Source organism: Sander vitreus, chromosome 17 (genome assembly GCF_031162955.1).
Source record: "Sander vitreus isolate 19-12246 chromosome 17, sanVit1, whole genome shotgun sequence".
Classification (NCBI taxonomy): Eukaryota; Metazoa; Chordata; class Actinopteri; order Perciformes; family Percidae; genus Sander; species Sander vitreus.
Window position 1 is genome coordinate 85,936 of NC_135871.1, and position 26,934 is coordinate 112,869.

The following is a 26,934-nucleotide window of genomic DNA, read 5'->3' on the forward strand; positions in this document are numbered from 1 at the left end:
TGGTGGTGTCTATATGTTTAGAGAATATGTTGTGACAAGGACGCGTAATGAATGACCACATGAATTTCCCCTTGTGGGATAATAAAGTTTACCTTGACATGACGAAAGGCTTCTGTGATCACTGAATATTCAAATATGTGTTCGATGGGCAGGTATTAGATTTTCAAAATTAGGATTTGAATATTCTTTTTTTTTTTGCAAAAAACATGCACGCAGGTTTTGAACCGTGGCGTTTTGTCGGAATTAAGCTGCTTCCTGCTGGCTAATTTATGCAGCACTATGTCATCCATTTCAGCCAAGAACGGAGAGATGTTGAGTAAGAGCGATCAGTGTGATGTGTGGAGAGGTCTCTATGTTTACACTGTAGCAGCCTGCTGACCTTTGATAAAGGTGGCGATAGTACGGCCGTTCATAATGCTAACGTTGCAAATAGTGTAGCAGGGAAGGTTTGTTCAGTCAGTCATCTGAACAACAAAAGGTTCAAAGTGGTAAATGAAGTATCAAAAACACCAATTTGGAAAGAAGCCACCAGAAGCTCCTACCTTGGGCAGACTAGCCGGAGGTGTGGGAGTGGGACTGGCCTCATCATCCGTCTGGCCCGGCTGCTTTCTCTTAACCTCAAGGATGAGCTGAGCCAAGTACTTGTGCTGGAAATGGGTCCGTTTGCCAAGAGCACCTTGATTGACCAGATATATTTGTTACATTGAATTAAGGTATCACTAAGGCTGGATCAGTATGGGCTTAGGACGACCATTACCAGGTATGACAGCCTCCTCTAATGTATTTTCAATTAGTTACTCAATTATTGACCGAACCCAGACCATGCTGTACTTTACGTACCAGTCATGTTGATATCCAGTCCTGAGAGCTCCTGGGCCTTGTTGATGTGTTCCTTGGCTGGCTGGTAATCGTAGTAGGTCAGACTGGTGTAGACACACTCCAGGTGGAAATGGATAGCCAGCTTTCTCTGCTCTGAGAACACAGTCTGACATTTCAGCACTGTGAAAGAAGACATAGAAGAGTTCTACAATTACAATCAAAACTATACTAAACTACACTTCTTTTTCACACCAGGGTCATCTGACCCCCCGTGTTTAACCTCTCTTTTGGAAATTCAAACCAAGCCAGTCAGCCATACATACCAATTACCCCACTGCTGGAAACGGGCGGGGGGGGGGGGTTTACACTCACATTCAGTGAACAGCTAACATCACATACTCCAGTCCAGGGTGGTATTTCAGGAAGGAGGTTTAACAAACTCGTGTAACCCTGATGTCTGAGCTGATTTACCCTGAGATGGAAACTGAGTTTTCAGTTCCAGAACAGCTGATATGGGTTGGTTCAATCAACTCAGAGTATGTTCATGTGCGTGTGTGCACCACCACAATAAAAAGGCAGCATGAATGGAGCCATGATACTACGATTCACCATGGTAACAACCATAAACAAACGGGTCGGCGGAAATACTCATGAGCACAAACAGCGAGTTTGAACATGTATTTAGTTAAAAAAGCAAGACAGCAGCTGCTGCAGCAGAGAGAGAAGTGGTGTGGGAGAAAGCTGCTGCTTGAGTCAATGCGTAGCATTAACAGAGTATTAATTTCATATTTAATCACAGTTAACTGATAATATTACTGGTAAAAACTGGAATTGTATTACACCTATACTTTCATTTAGGTGCAATCCTGCGGGCGAAAAAGTAAACTCTACTAATCCCACTCTGAGGCTGCAGCACCATGATCATTAACACAACTATAATGTATAATCATTTATTTCTTTTAAATGGCTCTCACTGGTTTGTGTCCAGGGAACAATACAAAAAACATTTAAAAAACAGAGCCATCAGAGCGAGTCACACTCTTCTGACGGCTACAGTGGCTTTACTATTACAGTCTGATCCGCATCACCAATAAGAAAACTGACGTTTGCTAAACACGTAATGCGACACAGACTGTGCTGGGATGTTAGAGCCTGTCCTCGATGGTGGATGGTAGTGATATGAGGACGATAAGGTATCTATATCTGATGGACTGGGAACAAATGTGGAACTGAAAATACATCTAGTCGGGACTCAATATCATCTCCCGACGTCAACTCTGAAGTAATCCAGCTTCTTCATCAACGGGATCGTCGACAAAAGGACATGACATGTTAGAGAAATAAACGTTTTATAATCTGCCTAACCATAAGTTTTATTTATTAAGTGTTTATTCATGCAGATAACAAACTGCATTAAAATGCGCCTGATACAGACTGAATGAATGAATGAGGAAATGAGAGAGAAGAAACCTGGAGTTCCTCTCAGTCTCCTCCCTCTGATACTGAGAGAAACTCAAGGTTTCGTGAAGAAAACCTGCTCCTGACCAGGTTAGGTTCACAGACTCCGTTACCATAGTAACTGACACAGAGGGAAGCTAAACTGGCTTGGTGAAACGGAAAACCCAGAGTTTCCCTCATCTCAGGGTTAACAAACTCAGAGTTTTCACTAAACCTGCTTTCTAACACCCAGCTGTACACCAGCAGAACTAGTGTTTGGCCAGTCCACGGCCAGCTGGGGCGCAGGACCAAGCCATGAATGAGAGGGAGGACTTCTTTCTGACTTCATGTTCTAAAGTACAAATTAACACTCAACATATGATTTCATGAAGAAAGACGATGTTACCTTTATTCATTCATCTATTATTATTGCTTTATTTTTCACATGCTGCCTTTGAAAATTGTTTTATTTTGTATATTTAGTATATATTGTAGATTTTACATTGTTTGGCATTCTGTGGACAGCAAAGGAAGAATTGTATTGTACAGGGAAACATGATTCCTTACTGTGCATATGACAAAAAAACTTTGAATTTGAGTTTCTCCTCTTCTTCATTTCATTCATTGCAGGTGCAGTAGTAAACAAGGAAGTAGCTCCTCTATTGATTCAGGAGAGTTTTAGGACAGAGAGAGTTTGATATCATTAAAGGGAGGCTGTGCTGTCTGTCTGTGAAGGGGAGATTGGCGTGAGCCTGAACTGCCGGCTGCACACCTGTGTGTTGGGCGAGCGAGACAGAGAGCGTTGGTGCTTTGAATGAGAGAAATAAGACGGTACTTTCTGATTGGTTCCCAATGGAAAAGCACAGTTCCACCACAGCTAGCCGCTTTCCGACCAAGTAGTTCCAGGAACGTAGTTATAGGAAAAGACCACTTCTAAACAGATCTACTAACTACTCTCCCCCAAAATCTTTTTTCCATTTGCATTCCCACTGGCCAAGTGGCCATAGGGACTGGTAGGAGGGGTAAGGGAGTGACGCAAGCACGGCAACGGTCTTTATAGCATTAAAATCAGAAAACAAATACACCAAAAACAGTATGAACTAAATACTAAATCTAATGTATATAGCATATTTGTCGTAATTTAAACAAGTCTCCCAAAGAGAAACGGGTATCTCTCTCTCCCCCGCCTCTGCCTGCTGCGCTGTGTGTGAGTGTGTGTGTGTGTGTGTGTGTGTGTGTGTGTGTGTGTGTGTGTGTGTGTGTGTGTGTGTGTGTGTGTGTGTGTGTGTGTGTGACGGCCGGCGAGCCGCAGGACACGCTTGTGGAGTTTAACTCTGAAAAGACCTGAAAAGTTAACCACAGGTTCCCGCTAAGCTTATGATGGACATGTGTTGTGATATTTAAACAAACGAACCGTCAACGGCGAAATAAAAGCCTCTTATTTACGAGAGCGGTCTGAGAGACCTCCAGCTTACAGCGAGGTGTCGGAGCACGACTGGCCCAGAGACGAGCTAGAAGCCGGGGCAGGCGCCTTGCTGGCTGTCTCCTCACTTCATGGAGCTTCTGAACTCTTGAAGCAAATTGTCAATTCAGCATCAATTTTAACAAGACTGCCTATATTCAAAATCTAACAGTTAATTTCGCGCCTAAAACGTTGTCAGAAGTGAAATTAGTGATGAATAAGATGGTGAAAATGGTCCCGTTGTTGATCTGTCTGTACCGGAAACCCGACCCTCGTTCACCTAGGTTCATATGCTGAAAAGGGAAAAGACCCTGCCCTGAAGTAATAGCTGAAAGTGTTACAGGAACTGCAGCCAGAGGGACTTAAAAATCCCCAAATTGGTCCAGTCAGAACACGAGAAAAAAAGGGTTTTAGGAATTTTATGTTCTAGGAACTGCAAAAATCCCTCCGGTCGGAAAGCAGCTAATTGTTCCACCTAACAAGTTCCTTCTGGGGAGCACTGGTACCTCAACCCCATGGAAGCATCAGTCCTTACCGCAATGGCTCGGTGCGATTCCAAACTGCGGCCCTTTGCATGTCATTCCCCTCCTTCCTTTCCTGTCTACAGAAAAAGTTCCTTCCCAAAATTTCTTTTGCAGGGCCGCTGTCTCTACATCTGAAGGTTAGTGCCACACAAAACTACTGTGATTGGTTTAAACAAATGCAAACAACCCAAAGCCTTTTTTTTCCTATCCCAGAATGTGTGTGTGTGGTGTAGCTCTACCTTACTCCACAGCGCTGTGGAGTGTGTTATTCCCCTCCCTGCCTAAACCATAACCTTCCTACGTAACACTAAGGCATCTGCTGCGTGTGGCCACGAGAGAGAGGACAACAAACATGGCGGCTTTAAAAATTTCAGACAACAAAGAAGCGCTGAATGCAAAATAAGTGGTATCAAGATAAAAGATTCTGGCTTCTGGCGAATGCTTCCAAACAATGGCACAGCAGCTGCCGGTGCAGTCGCCATGGTTATATTCAGCTCATCAGACATTTCCTACAAATAAAGATGGTTCCCGAGTCCCACATTGAGTCTCAGTTGAGTCTGAAGTCACTGTGTGTGTGACTTAAGTGTGACTCGAGTCCAAGTCTCAAACTATGATGTCTGTCTGTCTGTCTGTCTGTCTAAACACCTGGCAAAGTACTCAGAACTGTGTCAGTGGTAGTTCCTGCTACAGTAGCTGTCTCCCACACACAAGATGAAAACAATACCTAACAAAAAAACTCCTGCACAGATACAATCAAACCCGTTAATCAAGCAGCTTGCAATGTAAACATGCAGTAGAGTTCTGAGAAGAACACCGGGATGTTTGAAATTCAGGAGTAATACCATGGACAGACATCTAAGTTGTTCCCCTAAGCACCATCCATGTGAACCGAGTACAGCTGCACTCTTTATAGTCCCAGCCCAAAGTACTCAGGCCTTGAGGTGACACATTAAAAAGACAAACGGAGCGTGGCGGTGATGGCAGGGGATGAAAGCTTGGTCTCTTATCTGCTGCCTGGCTCCTTCTCTTTCTTTCCATCTGATCTGATTATTAATGTGGCCTGTCACAGAGACAGAGAGGTTATCTTTAGCTGAGACTGGCAGGAGTAAAAAAGCACAGAGGAGGTGTATAATTCATGATCAGAAATCATACTCTTTCCTTCCCATTCAACATTAATGAAGAGACACCAAGGCTGATGGCGCTCAAATCGAGCAAGGAGAGAGAGACCGAGATTTGCATGCAACACATCTGTGTCACCTTTTGCATCGGTGATATTACACTGCAGGAAAATAACTTGATGGTGGTTGTGTGAGCAGTCGAGTAGAAGGAAAGAGAAACACACTAAAAGCCAGATTTCAGAATTATTCAACCTCTTAAAAGCGAACTTTGGCTTTTGGGCAATTGGAATATAATATTTTACAATTTTATCCAGAGTAGGGTTGGGCCTAGTCTCCCATTGCTGGTACAACAATGTATTGTTATTTATTAACAACATAAATGTATGTATTTATTAAGGTAGGTGTGTGTGTGTGTGTGTGTGTGTGTGTGTGTGTGTGTGTGTGTGTGTGTGTGTTTCTCTTGACAGCTGTAGTCCCCTCTCTGTCTGGCCAGCAAGTGATGGGATGCTGCTACATGTTTTGCAGCCCAGTTTGTTGTCTTTGAAAACGAGCCAGCTGTTCGTGGAGCAAAAATACATAATTTGGTCCCTTGACCAACAGTCAGGCCATCCATGTGTTCCGTTACTCCCGTTATTTTTGACGTCGGTGTCATTGACTAAGGTAACGTTAAGGTTGGTAGCTGCAGACTCCTCATTAAGGCTAGCTGTTCCGCTCACATCAACGTTAACGGTAGTTTGATGCTCATGAATGGTACCTGATGTTTCTGGTTGGACTTGGACCTCTGTTGATGTGTCTGGCTCTGGCACACGCCTTCTTTTAGTACCTTTCTGAAGCCAGGCTAACATAACAACTTACAAACTCCACACACTTCTTTTTAGTTTCTAGCTTCTCAGCAGTGAAAAATGTTTCTGCTGCATCGACTCGCACCTGGTTATGAACCGAATAGGGACTTCTGTGTACCGTTACAACGTAGTACAGGGATGTCCATATTGTAGGGTCCACAGACCTTTGTCAATGCTGCTGTGGGCCAAGTTGAGGAGCTGTGGAGAACGGGCCTCCAGGATTTGCTGGTGCAGGCTGATGTAGCGCAGGGTCCACCAGGGCAGCAACTAAAATACATGGGAAAAAACAAAAAGAAACAGATTAGAACATGTCTGTTGACTTTATACATCTATCAGCTAATGTTTTGTATATCTGGTATCCATTACCTTAAAGGGTAACTAGCGTTTTTTTCAACCTGGACCCTATGCTCCTATGTTTTTGTGTCTAAGAGACTGATGGAACAAATCTTTGACAGTAGTCCAGTATTAAGAGAGATCTCTGCAGTCGGCAGCAGTGAAACAAGCTATAATGTAAGTTAATAGAACATTAATTGTCCAGCTTGTATTTACCTTCACAAAAGTGCTTGTTTTACCGCTGACAGCCTCAGATTAATATTCTTAGTGTCTGACAACATTATGGAAAGGATTTCTAAAGAGGTCAACCTTTCTGTTAAAGAGTAAGATCCTTTTTTTTAAACATAACATCCGCGAAATTGTCATTTTAGCTTCATAAAATACACTTCATTCAAAGTCAACTCTAATCTGTTGGCTCTATACACGCTAAAAATATTGGTTTTTTTTAAATGGAGTCTGGTGGGTTTAGTGCTAGCGACTTCAGAGCTGCTTCTGGTTAAACAGAAAGGTCCTAAAGAGGTTTTACAGGTCTATCTCTGTAGGGATCCTTTCCTATTAACTTACATTGTAGCTTGTTTCAATCTTGCTTAATACGGGACCAATGTCAAAGACTGTTGTTCCCATCAGTCACTTAGACACAAAAACATAGGAACATAGGGTCCAGGTTGAAAAAAACAGTAGTTACCCTTCAATACTATGGTTGTAGAAAATCTTTTCTGGTATACATCCCATTTGTAAAATATCTTAATAGTCCAAAAAACAATTCCATAACGTCAAGTGTGAAAGCATCCATCCATCCATCTTCGTCCGCTTATCCGGTATCAGGTGGGAGGGGTAGCAGCTCCAGCAGGGGACCCCAAACTTCCCTTTCCCGAGCCACATTAACCAGCTCCGACTGGGGGATCCCGAGGCGTTCCCAGGCCAGGTTGGAGATATAATCCCTCCACCTAGTCCTGGGTCTTCCCCGAGGCCTCCTCCCAGCTGGACGTATCTGGAACACCTCCCTAGGGAGGCGCCCAGGGGGCATCCTTACCAGATGCCCGAACCACCTCAACTGGCTCCTTTCAACACGAAGGAGCAGCGGCTCTACTCCGAGCTCCTCACGGATAACTGAGCTTCTCACCCTATCTCTAAGGGAGACGCCAGCTACCCTCCTGAGGAAACCCATTTCGGCCGCTTGTACCCTGGATCTTCTTCTTTCGGTCATGACCCAGCCTTCATGACCATAGGTGAGGGTAGGAACAAAAACTGACCAGTAGATTGAGAGCTTTGCCTTCTGGCTCAGCGCTCTTTTCGTCACAACGGTGCGATAAATTGAATGTAATACCGCACCCGCTGCGCCGATTCTCCGACCAATCTCCCACTCCATTGTCCCCTCACTCGCGAACAAGACCCCAAGGTACTTGAACTCCTTCACTCCTTCACATGGGTAAGGACTCATTCCCTACCTGGAGAAGGCACTTCATCGGTTTCCTGCTGAGAACCATGGCCTCCGATTTAGAGGTGCTGATCCTCATCCCAGCCGCTTCACACTCGGCTGCGAACCGATCCAGTGAGTGCTGAAGGTCACAGGCCGATGATGCCATCAGGACCACATCATCTGCAAAAAGCAGCGATGAGATCCCCAGCCCACCGAACTGCAACCCCTCTCCACCCCGACTACGCCTCGATATCCTGTCCATAAATACTACAAACAGGATTGGTGGACAAAGCGCACTCTCACCCTGAGGCCAACTCTCACCTGAAACGAGTCCGACTTACTGCCGAGAACCCGGACACAGCTCTCGCTTTGGTCGTACAGAGACTGGATGGCCCTGAGAAGGGACCCCCTCACCCCGTACTCCCGCAGCACCTCCCACAGTATCTCCCAGGACACCTGGTCATACGCCTTCTCCAGATCCACAAAACACATGTAGACCGGTTGGGCATACTCCCAGGCTCCCTCCAGGATCCTTGCGAGGATCGGAGGAGGACGGAATCTGCATTGTTCCTCTTCAACCTGAGGTTCGACTATCGACCGAACCCTCCTTTCCAGCACCTTGGAGTAGACTTTACCGGGGAGGCTGAGAAGTGTGATACCCCTGTAATTGGCACACACCCTCTGGTCGCCCTTTTTAAAAAGGGGAACCCCACCGGTCTGCCACTCCTTAGGCACCGTCCCAGACTTCCACGCAATGTTTGAGAGGCGTGTCAACCAAGACAACCCCTACACACCCGGAGCTTTAAGCATTTCTGGATGGATCTCATCAATCCCTGGGGCTTTGCCACTGTGGAGTTGTTTAACTACCTCCACAACTTCCACCAGGGAAATTGACGACAATCCCCCATCATCCTCCAGCTCTGCCTCTACCATAGAGGGCGTATTAGTCGGATTTAGGAGTTCCTCAAAGTGCTCCTTCCGCCGCCCTATTACCTCCTTAGTTGAGGTCAACAGCGTCCCATCCTTACTGTACACAGCTTGGATGGTTCTCCGCTTCCCCCTCCTGAGGTGGCGAACAGTTTTCCAGAAGCACCTTGGTGCCGACCGAAAGTCCTTCTCCATGTCTTCTCCGAACTTCTCCCACACCCGCTGCTTTGCCTCTTTCACGGCAGAGGCAGCAGCCCTTCGGGCCCTTCGGTACCTTGCAACTGCCTCCGGAGTCGTCTGGGATAACATATCCCGGAAAGACTCCTTCAGTCGGACGGCTTCCCTGACCACCGGTGTCCACCACGGTGTTCGTGGGTTACCGCCCCTTGAGGCCCTTGAGACCCTAAGACCACAGCTCCTCGCCGCAGCTTCAGCAATGGAAACTTTGAACATTGTCCACTCGGGTTCCTCCCAATCACGCCTCTCCATGTGTCTCCATCATTGCCCACATGCGCGTTGAAGTCCCCCAGCAGAACTATGGAGTCCCCGACTGGAGCCCCATGCAGGACTCCACTCAAGGTCTCCAAGAAGACCGAATACTCCGAACTCTTGTTTGGTGCATATGCACAAACAACAATCAGAGTTTTCCCCCCCACAACCCGCAGGCGTAGGGAGGCGACCCTCTCGTCCACCGGGTTAAACTCCAACGTAGCGGCGCTCAGCCGGGGGCTTGTGAGTATCCCCACACCCGCCCAGCGCCTCACACCCTGGGCAACTCCGGAAAACTTGTAACCAGGAGTATGGTTCCAGAACCGAGACCGTGCGTAGAGGTAAGCCTCACCAGATCTAACCGGTAGCGCTCCACCTCCCGCACAAGTTCCGGCTCCTTCCCCCACAGAGAGGTGACATTCCACGTCCCCAGAGCCAGCGTCTGCTGCCCGGGTCTGGTCCGTCGAGGCCCCTCACCTTCACTGCCACCCGTGTGGCAGCGCACCCGACCCCAGCGGTTGAAAGTGTAGTGTGAAAACAGCAGTGGGGAATTTATAAAGTCCACAACTCACCAAAATAATTATGTGACACCATTATGCTGCCACATTTTGCATATTTCCTTTTTTTTTTTTTATGTAGTTCTTGACATTATTTCTATCAGTTATGATAGAACACATTGTGCTCCCCAAAATAATTGCTGAGATTTAGGAATGCAGTACATTGCTACAACAAAATCTGACAGGTAGAGAAACATGAGCTGTCAGTCTATGAAACAGCTTGGAACCACCAAACCATCTAAACCACTTTATTTAAAAAGGTTTAAACTGAATGTGAGCACACCTGAAATATCAGTAAGAATTCCTAATTGAACAAGGAAATCTTACCTTAGTTGTACATAAATCTGTGCAGCTAACTATGGTAGCTGTGTAAACTGAGTGTGGGTGATAATAATCCAGAACACCTTTGTTTTCTTTCAGTAGCTAACCTGGAGGTTTGTTTACCATCGGTCTGATCGTCTGATCGCCAACAGTACTGGTTTGGAGCTCGCTCGCGTCACTCAGCAGTCAGCAGCTGGTATGCGCCCCCAGAGACGAGAAGCAGAGCGCACAGAGCAAGTCTGTTGTCCTGCTGCCCGCAACCTCGACTTCATTACAATCCTCATGTCATAATGTTTTTTTCTGCCACAAAGGCAACCGTTGCCTCGGTTGAACCTGCCATATAACGCTGGGGTTGGCTGGTCTGGTGTGCAAGATTAGCCGACTGCTGGGGCGGACGGATTATGCTCCGGCCGTGGGCTGCGTACTGGATCACAGGGGTCCTCCTGCGTCAGGTGCTGGCAGAGTGGCACAGTACTCTAGCAATCAGGGTTACAATAATATGTTTATCAAATTATCCATGTTAACACGGACATTTTCAGCTCCATTTTCACAGTGCTAAGCTGCTATGTGAGAGACGCCGTTTCACAAGTGTTTAGGGGTACGCAGTAGGAAGTAACGGTACACATGTGGACAAAAATCAGACGTACCGGTACTCTGTGAGTTCCGGCCCTGCTATGATCACTACACTGTCATTACTAAAGCTTGTGCTGGAAAAGAAACAATAACGTCGCTGTCAGTGGGCTGGCTCCGCTACGGAGAAATCCAGCAAATAGACAGCACCTTAGAATAACGTTACGTGAAACAGTGATTTAATGTCACCACTCATTTTACATACAGTTTAGCAACATAACCTCCTAAAAAAGGGAAGAGAGTGTGGATGAAATAAAATTCTGAAGCAGAGGGGTAATAATATAGCAGTGGCGGCGCGGCGCTGCTTTATGTATACAGCAGAAACACAGGCATTGATTTACTGATTATTTTCATGTATAAACAAGATACATTTAGGATTATTTCTGGTATAAGCACATCTTGTTTTAAATAATGTATACCTCAAATACAGGCCTAGAGTTTAAATTATTGAAAATAACTTTAAAATTGTAATATGGCATACCTGAGGATCCAACATTTTGCAGTAAGTAAATGTAATGCATTACATTATATTAGGTCATTTACATTAAATAGGTGAATATCATAAAAAATCTTTTGATTTCACTGTGATTTTAATACAACATATTTTCAGTTTAGGAGGTACATGCTTAGGTTAATAAATAAACCCTTAAAAAAGGCCTTTTAGCACAAATCAAACACCAACATCCAGGCTGCTGCATGCTGGAGCTAGCCTAGGTGCTGACCACGCAGTAAAAACAGCCAACCCTCTTGTTTTTGGGGTCTGACCAGAACACAAACCGACAGGGAGAAGAAAAAAAAAAAAAAAGTATGTCTTGCAGCCATGTAAGTATATTTCCTCCTACACCAAAACCCCCTCACCCCTTGCACCCTCCTGTTCTCATGCTCATTCTGGGAGAGTGGAAGTGAACCGTGTAAAAAATCTTATTTGTGTGTCAGGGAGGATTTCTCCTGCCTCATATCCAATGCAAGATGACCCCAGCCTCTGTGGCATGGTTGCATGGAGGTTTAATTGCCTGTCTCACTGAATCAATATCCTCCAGCGCACACACGCTCTAACTGAGCATGTTCACAAATATATTCATCATGTCAGCATACACATATACACCTGTCTCCTGAGCGGCAGAGCTTTGCTTTCTCCTTCCATATTTAATGTTGTGCAGTGGGCTATAACCAGCTGCCAGAGGGGGATGGAATATGAATGAACAGAGTTGGGTAGAGGAGGGGAGGGTGACAAACATCTTCTGGAGGGAGCATTGGTGGGGTTATGCACTTAAAGTTAGACAGTCCCCGCTGCTTGGAGGAGAATGGTGCTGGTAATTCATTCTCCTTTCCCTCATTAGCATGTCAAGGGTTGTTATTGATTTTGTTTACTATTCAAATTATATTCGACTTTCGGAATTCGTTCCAACAGCCCTACCGTCGATGGGGTTGAAAGCTCAGAAAAACCTTTAAGAACTCTGTTGTCCCAATTGCATATTGATCGTATCAATTATCACCTGATCGTAGCAGTTTTGAGTCCTGAGTTCAACTTGTCAAGTTCAAACTCTCCAGAATGCTAATTCAAATATGAAATATTTTGTATTGAGAAAGGCCACATGTATAGATTTATTCATTTATTTATGAGGACAATGCACATTTATCAACATTTCTGTAAATTAGCCAATGTTAGCCAGCCAGCTAATTTTAGCTAGTTACCTAGCATGTACGTCATACTACAGTGCCTTCCTACACCAATACAGAACACACCAGTCCTCAAGCTGGACTCACCTGATGAAACACCAGTTAACATCCCATGCACAAAGCACACAGTTAACCATAGGTACTATGAGGTCCACTCTCTGCCGTTCTAAGTACAAAGGACTAAAATTACCTACAGAAAACTTTCTAGATACTGTATCAATATAGCATTACACATTCTAAAATGTTCTTTTAGGGGCTGAATTACCATTAAACAAAATCTCCTAAAATAAAATAAGTCATCATTGGGACAGAAAGACCTTACCTGGAGGCTGTCCATCTTTGAGCAGCACTTGTTGAGAATAACCCTGGCCAGCAGGAGGAGGAAGGGGTTGGCCACCAGGCTGTACACAGACTCCCCGTCCAGGAGCAGGCTGGAGTGGATAGCCTCAACCAGGGTCTGGGGCTGCCAATCAAAGATATGCAAATCTGAGTTAAAGCCCAGAAGCCTCTGCCAGGGAAGCATCATTCCAGTTTTATCCAGACCAACAACTAACTCATTCAAAATGTTGTCACGCACAAACCATTCAATGTATTTTAAATCACTGTATTAATACACACCTTGGCATACTCAAGTCAATTTCATTTACATAGCCCAATATCACACATTTGCCTCAGGGGGATTTACAATCTATACAGCATATGACACCATCGGTCCTTTCACCCTCACAGTTTAGCCCAGTCTTTTTAATACAGTGACTCAAGCACAACAGTAGGGTTGCACGGTATTGACAAAATGTGATATTGCGATATTGATATTAATTTAGATATTTTTAAACATGTAAAATTACCAAAGTTATGGGAAAACGCATCAAAATAGATTCACAACAAATTAAACAAGTTTTCTTACAACACAAGGTTTATTTCAACTGACGGTCATATTGGACTGGTCCAACATGAATATATAAATAAGGACCATGTCTACAGAACAGGACATGTTCTACTGGTTGGACAGTATACAATATATAAATAAGGACCATGTCTACAGAACAGGACATGTTCTACTGGTTGGACAGTATACAATATATAAATAAGGACCATGTCTACAGAACAGGACATGTTCTACTAGTTGGACAGTATACAATATATAAATAAGGACCATGTCTATACAACAGGACATGTTCTACTGGTTGGACAGTATACAATATATAAATAAGGACCATGTCTACAGAACAGGACATGTTCTACTGGTTGGACAGTATACATATATAAATCAAGAGAACAGGACACAACTTTTCTTTCCCTTCTGATTCGTTCCGTTTTGTTGTCTCTATCTATTTCTTCACTTACGCCGTCACTGTCTAAATATGCACACACGTGGTACGCTCCATAGGGTTTGTCACGTAACGGCCCCGTGCACTGACGTGCACCAACATGTGCAAGTGGTACGGAGACCGGCTAATGAAACATGATCATTAAAGCGTTTCAAGCTCTAAAACAAACACAACTGAGCCACACAGCCAACTGACAGGACGCAGCACTCCACAAAATAAACTAAATATTGCATACATTGCGACACTTTCGATATACGATGACGATTTTGATTCGATATATCTTGCAGCCCTACATTACAGTTATTCATCCATTTTCAGATCTGAGTCATTAAGCAGAGAAGTCATGATTTCCAGTAGCACAGGGCAGGCTCTGATCCTTGTGCCGGGTGTTCCCCGACCACATGGATAATATAACCCCTCCCTCCCCATGTATTATACACCCAAGCACAGAGTACATTCATTACAACACAAAAAACACAACACAACCAGCAGGGAGGGGGAAAAAAAGTATGTCTTGCAGCCATGTAAGTTAGAGGTCGACCGATTAATTAGCCGATTTTTGGCGTTTGGTGTTAAAAACATGAATAGGCGACATTTTTTACAGCGCACCCAGACCAGCTGCCTCCAGCCCCTCCCCTCGTGAAGTCTTGCTGTGTGTCTCGCGCAGTCACTTCAGGATCAGATGCTAGCGTTAGCAGTAGCATGCTGCTGGTGTTCCTGCCTTGGGATTAACTGTACTAATGAAACCATACAAAACACCGTAGCCACAGCGCTGTGGAAGCTCCCCGAATGTCATTTATCAGAGTCTGGTTGTTACCCCTGTCTGTGGAAGTCTCATCCACTCCTATAACGGAGCTAACCGCTAACGGAGCTAACCGCTAACGGAGCTAATGGTTGCTAACAGAGCCTTCAGTTCTCCGTGCCTGTATCCATTAACTGCATCTATGGACTCGAGCACGAATAAAACCCTTCATTTCATTAAATTGGCTGGACGAGTTTTAAATTCCAACTCAGAGCTCAGATAAGATCCTAATGAGTGCTACAGGACATGTAACAGTAGGGCCCCCAAAACACAGATACAACACTTCACCAAATGAACAATGATCTAACAAACAAGGTGACCAAGAACTGACTTTAGAGAGCCCTGGTCTGATGTGATTCAACAAGAGTTAGGAGGAAATAGTGTGAGATTAATAATAATGTCACTTTCTGTGAAGCTTGAGGATTTGTATTCTCAGAAGTTTAATAAATGCTGCTAAGTGCACTAAACTTTATTTTTTCATTGAAAAGTTTATTTGACAAAGTTTATTTTCTTCTTACCTGTTTCGTTTATTTAATATATTTTTCATACATTATTTATACAATATACAGTATGTTTTTACATGATACATTTTTAATTGAAGTATACAAGTGTAGATTGGTGAAGTGTTCAATAAATGTTTTTGTAGAGAAATTCTGTGTATATTAGTGTTACATTTTATCTTTCAAATAGAGGTTTAAAAACTAGCACATATCGGCCAAAATATCGGCCAAAATAAGTCGGCCATCGGCTGACCCTGATTCCTAAAGATCGGCATCGGCCAGAGAAAACCCATATCGGTCGACCTCTAATGTAAGTATATTTCCTCCTACACCAAAACCCCCCACCCCTTGCACCCTCCTGTTTCCGTGCTCCTTCTGGGAGAGTGGAAGTGAACTGTGTAAAAAATCTTATTTGTGTCTTATCTTATTTGTGTGTAGTATATGCGTATAGAGCACAAAATTGTTTTAAAGGGTATTTAAAGATCTAGCCTCTTGATTTTGCTCTTGAAGTGCACCAGATTGATGCATTGAACAAAATGTGCTAAATGTTCTTCCGGGGTAGCATAGCCCTGGACCCCCGTAGAGAGTCCGAGGTCTTCCAGATTCTGTGGGAACACTGCACAGTAGGTCATCATTTACACAGAAATCTATATACACAATATAGATTTCTGTCTAACATTCTAATGCTAATTCAATATATATATAGATTTATTATGACCATTTGTGCTATATTATATTCATGTTTAGCTGGTAATGTTGCAATGAACCATGTTTTCCATGGTGTAAGCTTGGTCAGCTTTCACTTGTGAAAAAAATCAATATGAATTCTCAAGTTGTTTCTAGATTCAATAAATCTACGTGACAATGGCTGTGCCAGGTTTGTCCTCCTTTTCACCTGGGCTTCATGCATGTATGGAGGACCTGCTTTATAACACAAGCTCCTTGGTGTGACAGCACAGATAAACCACTGATGGCAAAGGAAGGACTTTGATAAAAGAAATGGCCGTCTCTTCTGGTGTAAAGGCAGCCAGCAGCACCCTGCCTAGAGGAAGGAACCCGTGTAATCAACGCCCCACAGATACTTCATTCTCCTGCACCGTACCCGTCTCCAGCTCGCTCTGGTTCTACTCTGGCTCGGCTTTCCTACGTTAAATCAAAAAGCTTTACTACACACAGCAAAGACCATCATTCAATATTTGGTGATGTTCAAATATAAAAAGAAATTTTGCATCCAATAGGGGTGTTACGATTCTCCAAATCCTCGATTCGATTACATTTTCGATTCTCGATTTTTACATATTATTTTTTATAGCACAGGTTGCTATGCCATTTTTAGACTAGACTGTTATGCAATATGATATCTGACCTTTGTTCACAATGTACCACACTACATTGTCAAATTGAAAACATTTATTAACAACATAATGTAACAGTAACATATCTTCAGTCAATTGGAAAAATGACAATTTGTCAATAAAGTAAAAAGAAAAAAAAAGTTTACCGACAACCCTGAGGGCAGACGCTTCGCAGCACACGGAGTTTGGTGTTAAAACCCCAACATCGTCTTCCAGGCAGCGCTGCCTGGAAGGCACTAGGATTAGGCAATGGTTAAAGACGATGGTCGCAGCACTGCCTGGAAGGCTTAGTTGGGGGCTTAAAACACCACCGAGCCAGCACAGCAGCTGAGCAGACCGAGAGCAGAGAGGGCGACTCGGCGAACGGCAGTCTGCTCTCTCTAACATAACCAACAGAAAGTGCTCTGTTTAGGCTACAAAACGTGCATGCAGGCTGAAATTGAACTGTGTGCTTTTGTTGGGATAATGCTATAAGAAGAAGGAATATCTGCTAGCTGCTAGGCTAACGTGCGATGGTAAACACACAGAGTATGGTACACACACGTAGTTGTCAACATAACTCTCTGGAAATCCAAAATACTTCCACACTTTCACACACTTCAGTGAAAGAGGAGGGGGCTCAAGTTCTGTCAATAGGTCTGCTACATCTGCCGTTGCCATGGTAACTTCTGACTGGCTGTAGCTAGGTTACAGGAGGTTGACTGACTCGCACCACTTCAACACGTGTGTGTGTTTTTTTTCCGCTTGACAATCATGACACCCTTAGCATCCAAACAGGAAAGGTAGGAAACAGGTTTTTAATCATCATTTCAAATTATAATCAAGTGAAAGAAGTATTTGTAAAGGTAGTATGTCATGTAGTTTGGGTTCTCTTTGTACATCTGGCCCCAGTAGACTAAAGGCCGTTTTATAGTCATGCGTTGAATTGATGGCGTACTCCCACAGACCCCAGCATTTTTGTTGCAATGAAGTTGCGAGAGACAGTGAAAGTTGCTTTTTTGTATAGTTCTTTAAAAACTAAAAAGGAAAGCTGTTTTGGGGAGAATAAAATGACTCTGGGCTGAGTTTTCCTAGCAACCTTACCAAAAAGGCTCAGGATGCTGCTAATGTTGGTAGAATATGAAAATGGCTGGTGGATTTAATACAAAAAATAATTTATTGAATGAATCAAATTTGAACATTTCTGTCAGTGGCTTGTTGATCTTTACATTGTTAGTTGATTTCCTGTCCTGGGACACACTTCATACAGTTCAATAAAGGACTTTAACTTATCGTTGCACTTACAATAACTAGTGTAGCTGTCCTCAATTTAGGTCATCCTGTACGTCTCATCTCCGTTTTTTCCTGTATCCACCCTGTGTGTGTGTGTGTGTGTGTGTGTGTGTGTGTGTGTGTGTGTGTGTGTGTGTGTGTGTGTGTGTGCGCCATCAGTCACGGGGGGAACTGAGCAGCAGAGAGCTGACAGGATTGAAACAGCAGCAGCTTTTTGCGACTGAAAAATCGTTAGAGCGTCCATTGATGTTAAAATGTTTACAGGTTGGCAGGACGGTCTGACATGTTTTGCACGGTCTTTCGCTGTACGTTTTGTCAATGCGCCACTCGAAAAGTACTTTCTCTTTTTCTTTACTTCGCCCTCCAGAGTTTGTACATTCATAGCTACTGCTGACTCCGCGGCGGGCCTCTTAACACCGGGGATATGTCGCCACATGTTTTTTAACGATCATTTTCCTTTGGTCTGTACCTCAGCTCAGCTACATGGTGTCACGGACTAGTGCTGAAAACTGCTCGACAAAAGTCTGGAGTTGACGGAAATATGCGTGGTCAAAGCTCCGGCTGTGAACGGTTTCATTTCCTATAAGTTCTTCACAATAAAAGTCCTCCGTTATTTTGCTATTTGAATGTATTATGAAGCAGCAAAATCCGGAAATGTTGTGCATTGTTTCTTAGCAACAGCATTCTTTCACAAAAGCTGTCCAATCTGTTACAAGGAATGTTTTACAATCCATCCCCCACTGTGGCTGGTATACAAGGCAAAGTCACCCGCCACTTTGAAAAAATACCCGCTATTGGCTGGTGGCGGGTGCTAATTTCCCACCCTGATGTTGACGCACCAGCAGCTGCTGTGTCACTCATCAGAAGCTTTGGCTTTAAAAACGTCAGACAACAAGGCCCAAACTAAATAATTGCTGATGCAAAATATGTGTTATCAAGATGAAAGGATTCCAACACCCTGATAGATTAGAAAACATGTTTAGCTCAGCTAACGTTAGCTTGCTTCTTGCTTTAGCTATGACCTACGGAGGTAAACTCTGCCTGTCGTCTGCTAGATGTTGTGAGAAGATGAAGGAGCGTTTGTTTGTTTGTCTTTTGGGGGGGGGGGGGATTTACGTAATCATTTACATCCCGCTGACTGCCATTACTTTAATTATTAATGTTGGCTGTAAACCAGTTACAGGTTTATTGTTGATCATATAACAGTTTCATTTAGTTAAGGTTACGCTGGGTCTGAGAGTCTGGGGGATGGGTTGACTGACAGTAGTTCATTGGCTGTCAGTCTACAGTTTACAGTACCTGGTTGTACATAAGAGAAAAAGTAGGCATGCATAGGTCCTGTTTGTGCATGTTTGTGTAATGTGTTAGACCAAGTTAGTTAGAAATGTATTAACCCTTTGAGGATTATTATAGTATGTCTTCTTCTAAACATTTTAATTATGATTTCAATTGACAGTACATGTGGCGCATGCTCAACCAGGTGACAGTCAAACAATGACTTCGGAAACTTAAAGACACACTCAAGAGTTACTTCATATAAAAGGATACAGGATGATACAGTACATGACAGAAAGGCAGGATAGAGTGATGAGATGTTATCAGACCTGAGAGGAGAGCAGGGCCTGGGGCAGCAGGTCACAGATATGGATGGAGACGGGAGGACCAGTCCAGTTACTCTGGGCAAACATGTGGAGGCAAGAGACAGCCAGGGCCATCACTGCCAGCTCCCTGCAGCCAGAGAAACAAGAAACACACTGAACTTAGTGGACAGAAACACTGGGGGGGGAGAGAGAGAGAGAAAGAATATCTAAAGATGCTTTAAGGTTTTCAGAAAAAAACATTCCATGGCATTAACAGATGCACACACTTTTATAGAAACAAGTTTATAGAAAGGCCCAGTGACAACAGTGTTTGGCTAGCTGCCGCCTCACTCTCCAGGCAATTAGAGGGTTTTAAAAACAGCCAGCCACTAGAGACATGCTTTGCTGCCTTTTCTATTAGGCTGAGAAAGTGATGAAAGGTGATAGAAGAGAGGAGAAGGATCCAATAGGAGGAGGAGCAATATGTGCTGCATTCAACATGAACTCACAGACAGTTCTCCCCTGAGCCAGAAGAGAGGTGTTAAGCTGTCCTTATTAAAAATGAATAATTCACAACAAAAAGAATAGAGGCGGTGAAAGGAGAACAAACAAGCACTCTTGAGAAGAGCTTGTGCAAAGCTCAACTGCTTTCACTGCCAAGCCCACCTTATCAGACCAACGTGGAGACCCCATTATTAGGGGTCCAAGCCCGAGTCTGCAAGAACCGGCAGTAGCAAGAGCTACACCGTTCACACAGCAGGGCTGTAGAACCCTATTGTTTTTGTAAGGATTAATAATCATCATCATTATTCTTCTCTGCCTAAAACTCCGACTACAGCCTAAACCATACATGGTGGGGGGGGTTGCCATTTTCAGGACTGGTCCGGAACTCCGCAAGGACCTCAGGTGCAACAATTGACCCACTTCCACCACTAGGTGGCGCTATAGCAGAAAAAACGCATTTGGCCCTATAACTCCCACACCGTACACAGGACATTCAAAAACCATATATCCAACTGAATCACCTGATATAGGCCACGCCCATTTCCGCCTAAACTTTTATGCATGAAAAATCACTATTTATCAAAAACCTACTTTTTCTAACTCCTCCTAGACTGTACGACCGATTGGCACGAAATTTTGCAGGTAGCATCTCCAGATGGGCCGGACAAAAAGTTAATAAAAATAATTTTGGTAGGATAAAAATTGCGCATATTACGCACAAACAAATTTGTGTAGCTAACTATGAAAACACCAACTTTTCCATATCTCGGCCAAACTAAATGCCATCAACGCCAAACTTTAGATTCTTGTTAACCATGACCGTCTGAAGGTCCCCCACACGTTTTACGAAAATTGGTCAGTAGGGGGCGCTACAAGTACAAAAACTTTATATCTCATGAATGGCTCATCCGATTTTTACAAAACTGTGGGTACCATCTAGGGCCACTCCTGAGGCCATCTCTAGAGTGGGGTACTGAGGGGTCAAAGTGGGCGTGGCCTATGGGACCCACGTCTAAATTTACTACTTACACTAACGTGAATAACTTTAAATTTACAGTGTAGATAGACAATGGGTCATGGACCACAACTACCAAACATTACACATGTGGACCACTAGGTGGCGCTATAATGTTTTTTTGCCTTTAACTCCCACATTACACATCGCACATTAGAAAACCCTACATCCACGTGTTCCTTGAATCAAGCTGAATCACATGATATAGGCCACACCCATTTCTGCTTAAAATCTTTTTCGCAATATCGCGCAAAACCAACTTTGTCGAACTCGTCCTAGGCCGGATCAGCATGAAACCTGGTACGTAGCATCTCCAGATGGACGTGACCAAAAGTTCAAGGAATTTTGCTACGTTAAAGTATGCGCATTTGACGACCAAACTAATTTTCCTAGCTAGCTACCACACACATATCATATCTCGACCAAATTAAATGTTATCAGCAAAGAACTTGAGATCATTGTTCACCATCCCACTACGATGCTCTCTACCAAATTTGGCGAATATCGGCCTTTAGGGGGCGCTATAAGCAACCCTTATTTGTTTTGGCCAATAACTCAATGCATTTAAATGGGAAATTTGCAATTGCAATATCTCTGCCACAGTAAATGCAATCAACACGAAACTCGTTCAGCATGCCGCTCTAAGGCTCTGTACCAAATTTGGCGAAGATCGACCATTCGGGGGCGCTATAATCAACAGACAAATTTTGGCCCTTTTACTTAATCTATGTTAACATAGCTCACACTTTTCAATATTTACTGATGTTTGCCTCCTACCGTTTGTGTGTGTGCTCCCCTGGTTTTTTTACAATAAAACTTCTTAAACCACCTGACAAAGTTTCCACAACCTTCACAGTGGACAAATGCAACTCTTTTCTCTCACTTTTTCAATCCAAAATCAACACCATTCACAGGCGCCGATACCGTGCAATTAAACAGTGCAGTTGGTGCTAAGTGGAGCGTCTGTCATAGTGTGATTGGTTATGTCGGTGTCATTGATTCTTAATTTCCCACGAAGCACCCACGGAGGAAAATATAAATCGGCGCCTATGACGCCATTTACAACAACTTGACCACCTCCCCTGCTCCTTCAACCACCACACCTGCCTCCCCCCCTTCACCCTCTCAGTCACGCTCTCATTTCTCTCTGCTGTCCCCCGTGGTCAGGGGGGATTAAGAAGTTTTTATTGTAGACCATTCTTAAAGGTGGTCTGTATATGCATGGAGGTGAACTGTTGACCGCTACGTTTGCAACCGCGACGTACTGCAGACCTCGAGGCTTGTGCCTCTCGATATTTACCGACGTTTGCCTCCCTGCCGCCCGGCTTCGGGTTCTGCTTTCGCGCGCACCCCAGGGCGTCGGGGGCGACTTGCGTGGGTGGCTTGGGCCCCGTCATAACTGCTTGCAGTTCTAGTTTTAATTTAAAAATCGGAAATTAATGTGTTCACACTAAACAAATATTAACTGTATCTATCAGATTGAATCGTATCTCATCGAATCATTCCATATATAAATGTATGGTCTTTGAACCGTATGGTAGCCCATGTATCTAGATACGTATGGGATCGTCCTATAAGTGAGATGCATCCTCCTATCTCCCATCATACTCCTATCCTTTACTCTCTAAGCCCTGTCCGTGTATGAGTTAGACTGATAGCTAACAGCCCTGACCCACCAAGGCCACCCCAGTTTCTGCTGTGTCCCGCACCGTCGCTACTCGTTAGCCTTTGTCCACCCTTTTTTCGGCCGATTTAACATGTTGAATTCAACATGTACATGCTGTTGGTGAGAAGAATCCCTCTGATTGGCTATTCATCTTAGGCGAATAAGTGTACGAGAAGACACAGTAGTAAGGACAGGAACCAAATGACTGGCGAGAAGGTACACAGAAGGATCTTCTCATCTCATTTGATCAATCCAATTCATATAGAGCTGTCAAAACTGGCCAAAAAGATGTTTGAATGTTCTTTTTCAAAAACAAGACAGAGGTTTAAACTACTGGGATAACTATTTTTACACATTATGTCCATTAGATGACAAACATAACTACTTGTGTAGGTATATTTATTTCAACATAAATCTTTTTAAAAGTCTTTTAAAAGGATCTACACAACTACACATTGCAAAATAAGCTCATTAAATAATGTCCTATCCCATAAAACTTCATTTAAACACCGTAGACCTCTCTGTGCACCAGGTGCGTTTCCAGGACTTGAGGAGATTCTGGTCTTAGCCCGGACCCATTTAAATAAACTGAATGCAATGCAAAACAGCATTTGGCTTGCCCAGCTTGTTAAAAGCCAGTGTATATTCATTTTAGCTGCCCAGTTTGTAGACGTTATTTAGATGGCACCACTATTTGGCCTAATCATAACTGGTCTGGCAACCCAAAGGCCAAGGTTTTGTTTCCAGATTTGTGTGGTGACTTATGATGGGGGGTCTGGGGTCCACCCCCAAAAGTTTTTTAGCATTAAACACTTCATTTCCTGCATTCTGGTGAATTTGTATGCACCTATTTCTACCCTTTTCTGAATCAATTCATGCTGGAAATATCTTTATGTAAAAGGGAAACATAGATTACAATCCAAATATAAAAACATAATGGAATATATTACAATAAGGCTCTCAGGCATGCTGTATTGCTATTTATTCTCCTTTGGATTGACTTTTCTAATTATAGCCGAGTCAGCACACATGTAGCCTAGCATCATTTACTCCTCCCTCCTCTTTTGCATCTTTTGTTGCCTCCTTAAATGTGCATATGACAATTATTCACCTCAGTGATACATTATTCATTTAATGGATTAATAAACCCCTGGACTGTAATATTTCAGATGTGTTTGAGCAAGATTACTGCTCATGTTCAAAACTTTGTGCACATTCAAAATATAACTCATCCCATCTGTGTTCTCTAAGATTTGGAGGAGTCGTGATATTATGAGAAAAATAAAAGTTTAGAAGTTTTAGAATAAAGTCACTACATTTCAAAATAATCTACCTGCACCATAGTCTGCTGTGTATTACGTGATTGCTCTGCTGATACGATAGATCTCAGACCGTCTGACCGACTCAGAGCCCCGTTCTGGGACTCTGGTCTCTGAATGAGACAAAGTTTAGGGAAGTGGCTGTACGTTACTCTACATCAGAGGTGGAAAACCAAAACTACGACAGAAATATACAGAGCTCAAATGGGACACATCTGCTGTAGCATGTCGACAGCAGAGCACGTCCATTATAAACCTGAAGCTGTACAGACCACGGATGGCGCGATCTAGCCCATTCACCTCAGGTCTCATCATTCCCAGCACCCAGGGTTCCTCCATCAGAAGCCCTGCTTCACATCATATCCATCCAGATCTTCAGACTCTTCCAACCATCCCTTCATCACTTCCACCAGTGTCTACACTCCATCTGGGGATATTGCTATGTAGCTACAGCCTCTAAACTCCTTATAAATTAACATTGTGATGGAGTCTAATCACCAAAGAGTCTAACATACCAACCTGTTAAGCACCTTGTTCATTAAAGTGCCCATATTATGAAAAAAAATATCTGGGATTTGGGGTGTTATTTTGTGTCTCTGGTGCTTTCACATGCATACAAACCATCCATGCTGTTTTGAGTGAGATACAGGTTTCTGAATGTATCCTGCTTTCAGTGAGCTGGTCAAAATCAGCAGGGCCGTCTACGTGATCGGCCGAAACATTTGAATTCTCTGAGTCTCCCCTCCTTCAGGATCCGATTCTGGTTCCAACATGTATGGTTGATCTACTGCCGCCATGTCCGTAACTTTCACACGTAGTTCTATCTAGTCACGTTAGTCTACACTCTGCCCGTTACTAATGTCTGTGCCCAAGCACTGACTAAGTGAGTATGTACTGAGCATGTGTGACTGCCAACAAAGATGTTACAGCAGTGAGAAGTCTCACTCTGTAGCTAAAACAGAGAGCTCAACACACAGGGTGAAAAGAGGAGCTGCAGCAATGTGCAGTACAACAAAAATATGTTTTCTGAAAATTAAACCACATAAACCTATTCTGATATAACCTCTAAATACAATTAATAAACTGAAAATGAGCATAATATGAGCACTTTAAACCTATTTCCCTCTTAAATGAAGCCTCTCCTGATTAAATTGATGGCTGGTGTCCCTCCCTACTTTATTACCTGTTGGTCTGATCATCATTGGTGCCACAAGTAAGGTACAGCAAGACCCGTTTCTCCAGGTAGGCCTCGATGTCCTCCCCGTCGCTGCAGCTGCCATCCCCAGCGAGCAGATCTAACACCTGGGGGCTCAGAAGAACCGCCTCAAAGTCTCCCTCCATCAACGACTCCAGCAGAGAGCCCGCCTCTGGAAGAACACAGCTTAGAGTCAGTTCACATTAGGCATCTGCTTACTCATTTAGTATAATTCATGCGACCACATGAAAACAACGGCATTAAAAGTGGCAACATATAATTGCACAAAGATGTCTGAAAATGTAAATGCTGCCAGGGATTTTGTGTCAAATACAAATTGATTAAAAAATAATTGAAAAGACTGAATGCATTTAAACCCTAATAATCTGAAAAATGCTGATCTCAATACATAGTTTGCAGTGCCTAACGATCGTAATTTTGGTAGTGTTTTTGATACTAAAGGTTCTTGATAGCCTAGAGCAAGATACAAAATGGTCCCAACACTGGACCAACTATGTGATTGTTTTTGATCAGCACTTTTATTTAAGCTCACGAAGCTGTCATGCAGTCATTGCTCTCATTTCATCACGTCTACAAAAAGAGCACCGATAAGAGACACGCAGGTAAAATCATCAGGCCATCCGCCACTTTGCCGGACAGGGAAAAGGCATAACAGAAAGACCCGTTGAGTAAGGTTAGTGTATGACTGGATAGAGCTACACATTTGAAAGTTTTGAAAATCAATGCAGCCCTATTGTGCATACAAACTTATTTGTTTTGGTTGACAGTTGAAATTCACCTGATTCAAACCAACAACTATCAATTAGAAAGAGGCGTACACATACATGCATGCTGGGAATGGAACGGTTCCAGTAAAAAACCTGAACCTTCTGTTCTGCTAGTCACGGTTCAGGGCATGTGTATTGTTTGGTTCATTTAAGCCTCGCAGATTTTGGTCAAAAAGGTTTGTGCAGAAAAAAAGCCGAGTGCAGCTGTCAGTTAGTCTTGGTCTGCTGTACACCAGCATTATGGATACTCAACGATTGATCCTTTTCAAGTCAAAATCACGTTTTGAAAGAAAGCTTATAGTGCTAATTATATTAACTGTTTTTTCATAAGATAAATGCTGGAATAATGTTACATTTCACACATTGTTCACAGAGATGTCCTATTTTCAGTGGATTTTATTTTGTTTTCCTTTATGATCGTAGAAGGTGCAATATGTAGATGCTGCTGTTGAACTGCTTGGAATTGTTTTTAATATTTTTATAGCTTTTACTTTTGTTATAAATGTTCTGTGTACTGTTAAATGTTCCATGCTTATTAGTGATGCACCAATGTGAAAATTGTGACCGATAACTGATATTAATATTGTTGTTATGGCCGATACCGATATTTACCGATGTCGATATCTCTGTATAGAAAACACATTTTTATGATAATCAAATAAAGAACTATTTTCCAAAACGCATTCTTTTTTACTTTTGTGATTTATTTTCAGAAATCACCGATATTGGGCACCTTTACCTGTGTGCAAAATCATCAGATTTTCAGAAGAAAAAAATTAATATTTATATAAAACTTAATTTTTATAAAGGATACAAGTGTGTCCTGAATTCACACTATGAATAAGCCAACCCTGAGTATTCCCAATAAACATCTAACTCACTTGAGACCAAGTCACTGTATTCTGTGAACATTGTACAACAGTTCAAAACTTTAACGTACAGTAGTAGGCCTTAAATGGGCAAAGCCAAAAGTATTGAAAAAGGTAAAATGTGAAAATGGAGCCAGAACAAACTGGACTGAACAGACACTGGCTTTTGCAGTCTTCTG

General features: G+C 43.2%; 1 protein-coding gene across 1 annotated transcript in view; it reads right to left on the reverse strand.

Moving 5' to 3' along the window:
* ttc27 (tetratricopeptide repeat domain 27) overlaps positions 1 to 26,934 on the reverse strand; it is a 97,702-nt gene that overhangs the window by 58,962 nt on the left and 11,806 nt on the right. Inside the window, exons 2-7 of the mRNA XM_078273225.1 lie at positions 25,087 to 25,270; positions 19,424 to 19,547; positions 12,882 to 13,022; positions 6,367 to 6,469; positions 841 to 999; positions 543 to 676 (exon numbers count right to left, since the gene is read on the reverse strand). Of these exons, the coding sequence (XP_078129351.1) occupies positions 543 to 676; positions 841 to 999; positions 6,367 to 6,469; positions 12,882 to 13,022; positions 19,424 to 19,547; positions 25,087 to 25,270 (845 nt within the window). The remainder of the gene's footprint in view (positions 1 to 542; positions 677 to 840; positions 1,000 to 6,366; positions 6,470 to 12,881; positions 13,023 to 19,423; positions 19,548 to 25,086; positions 25,271 to 26,934) is intronic.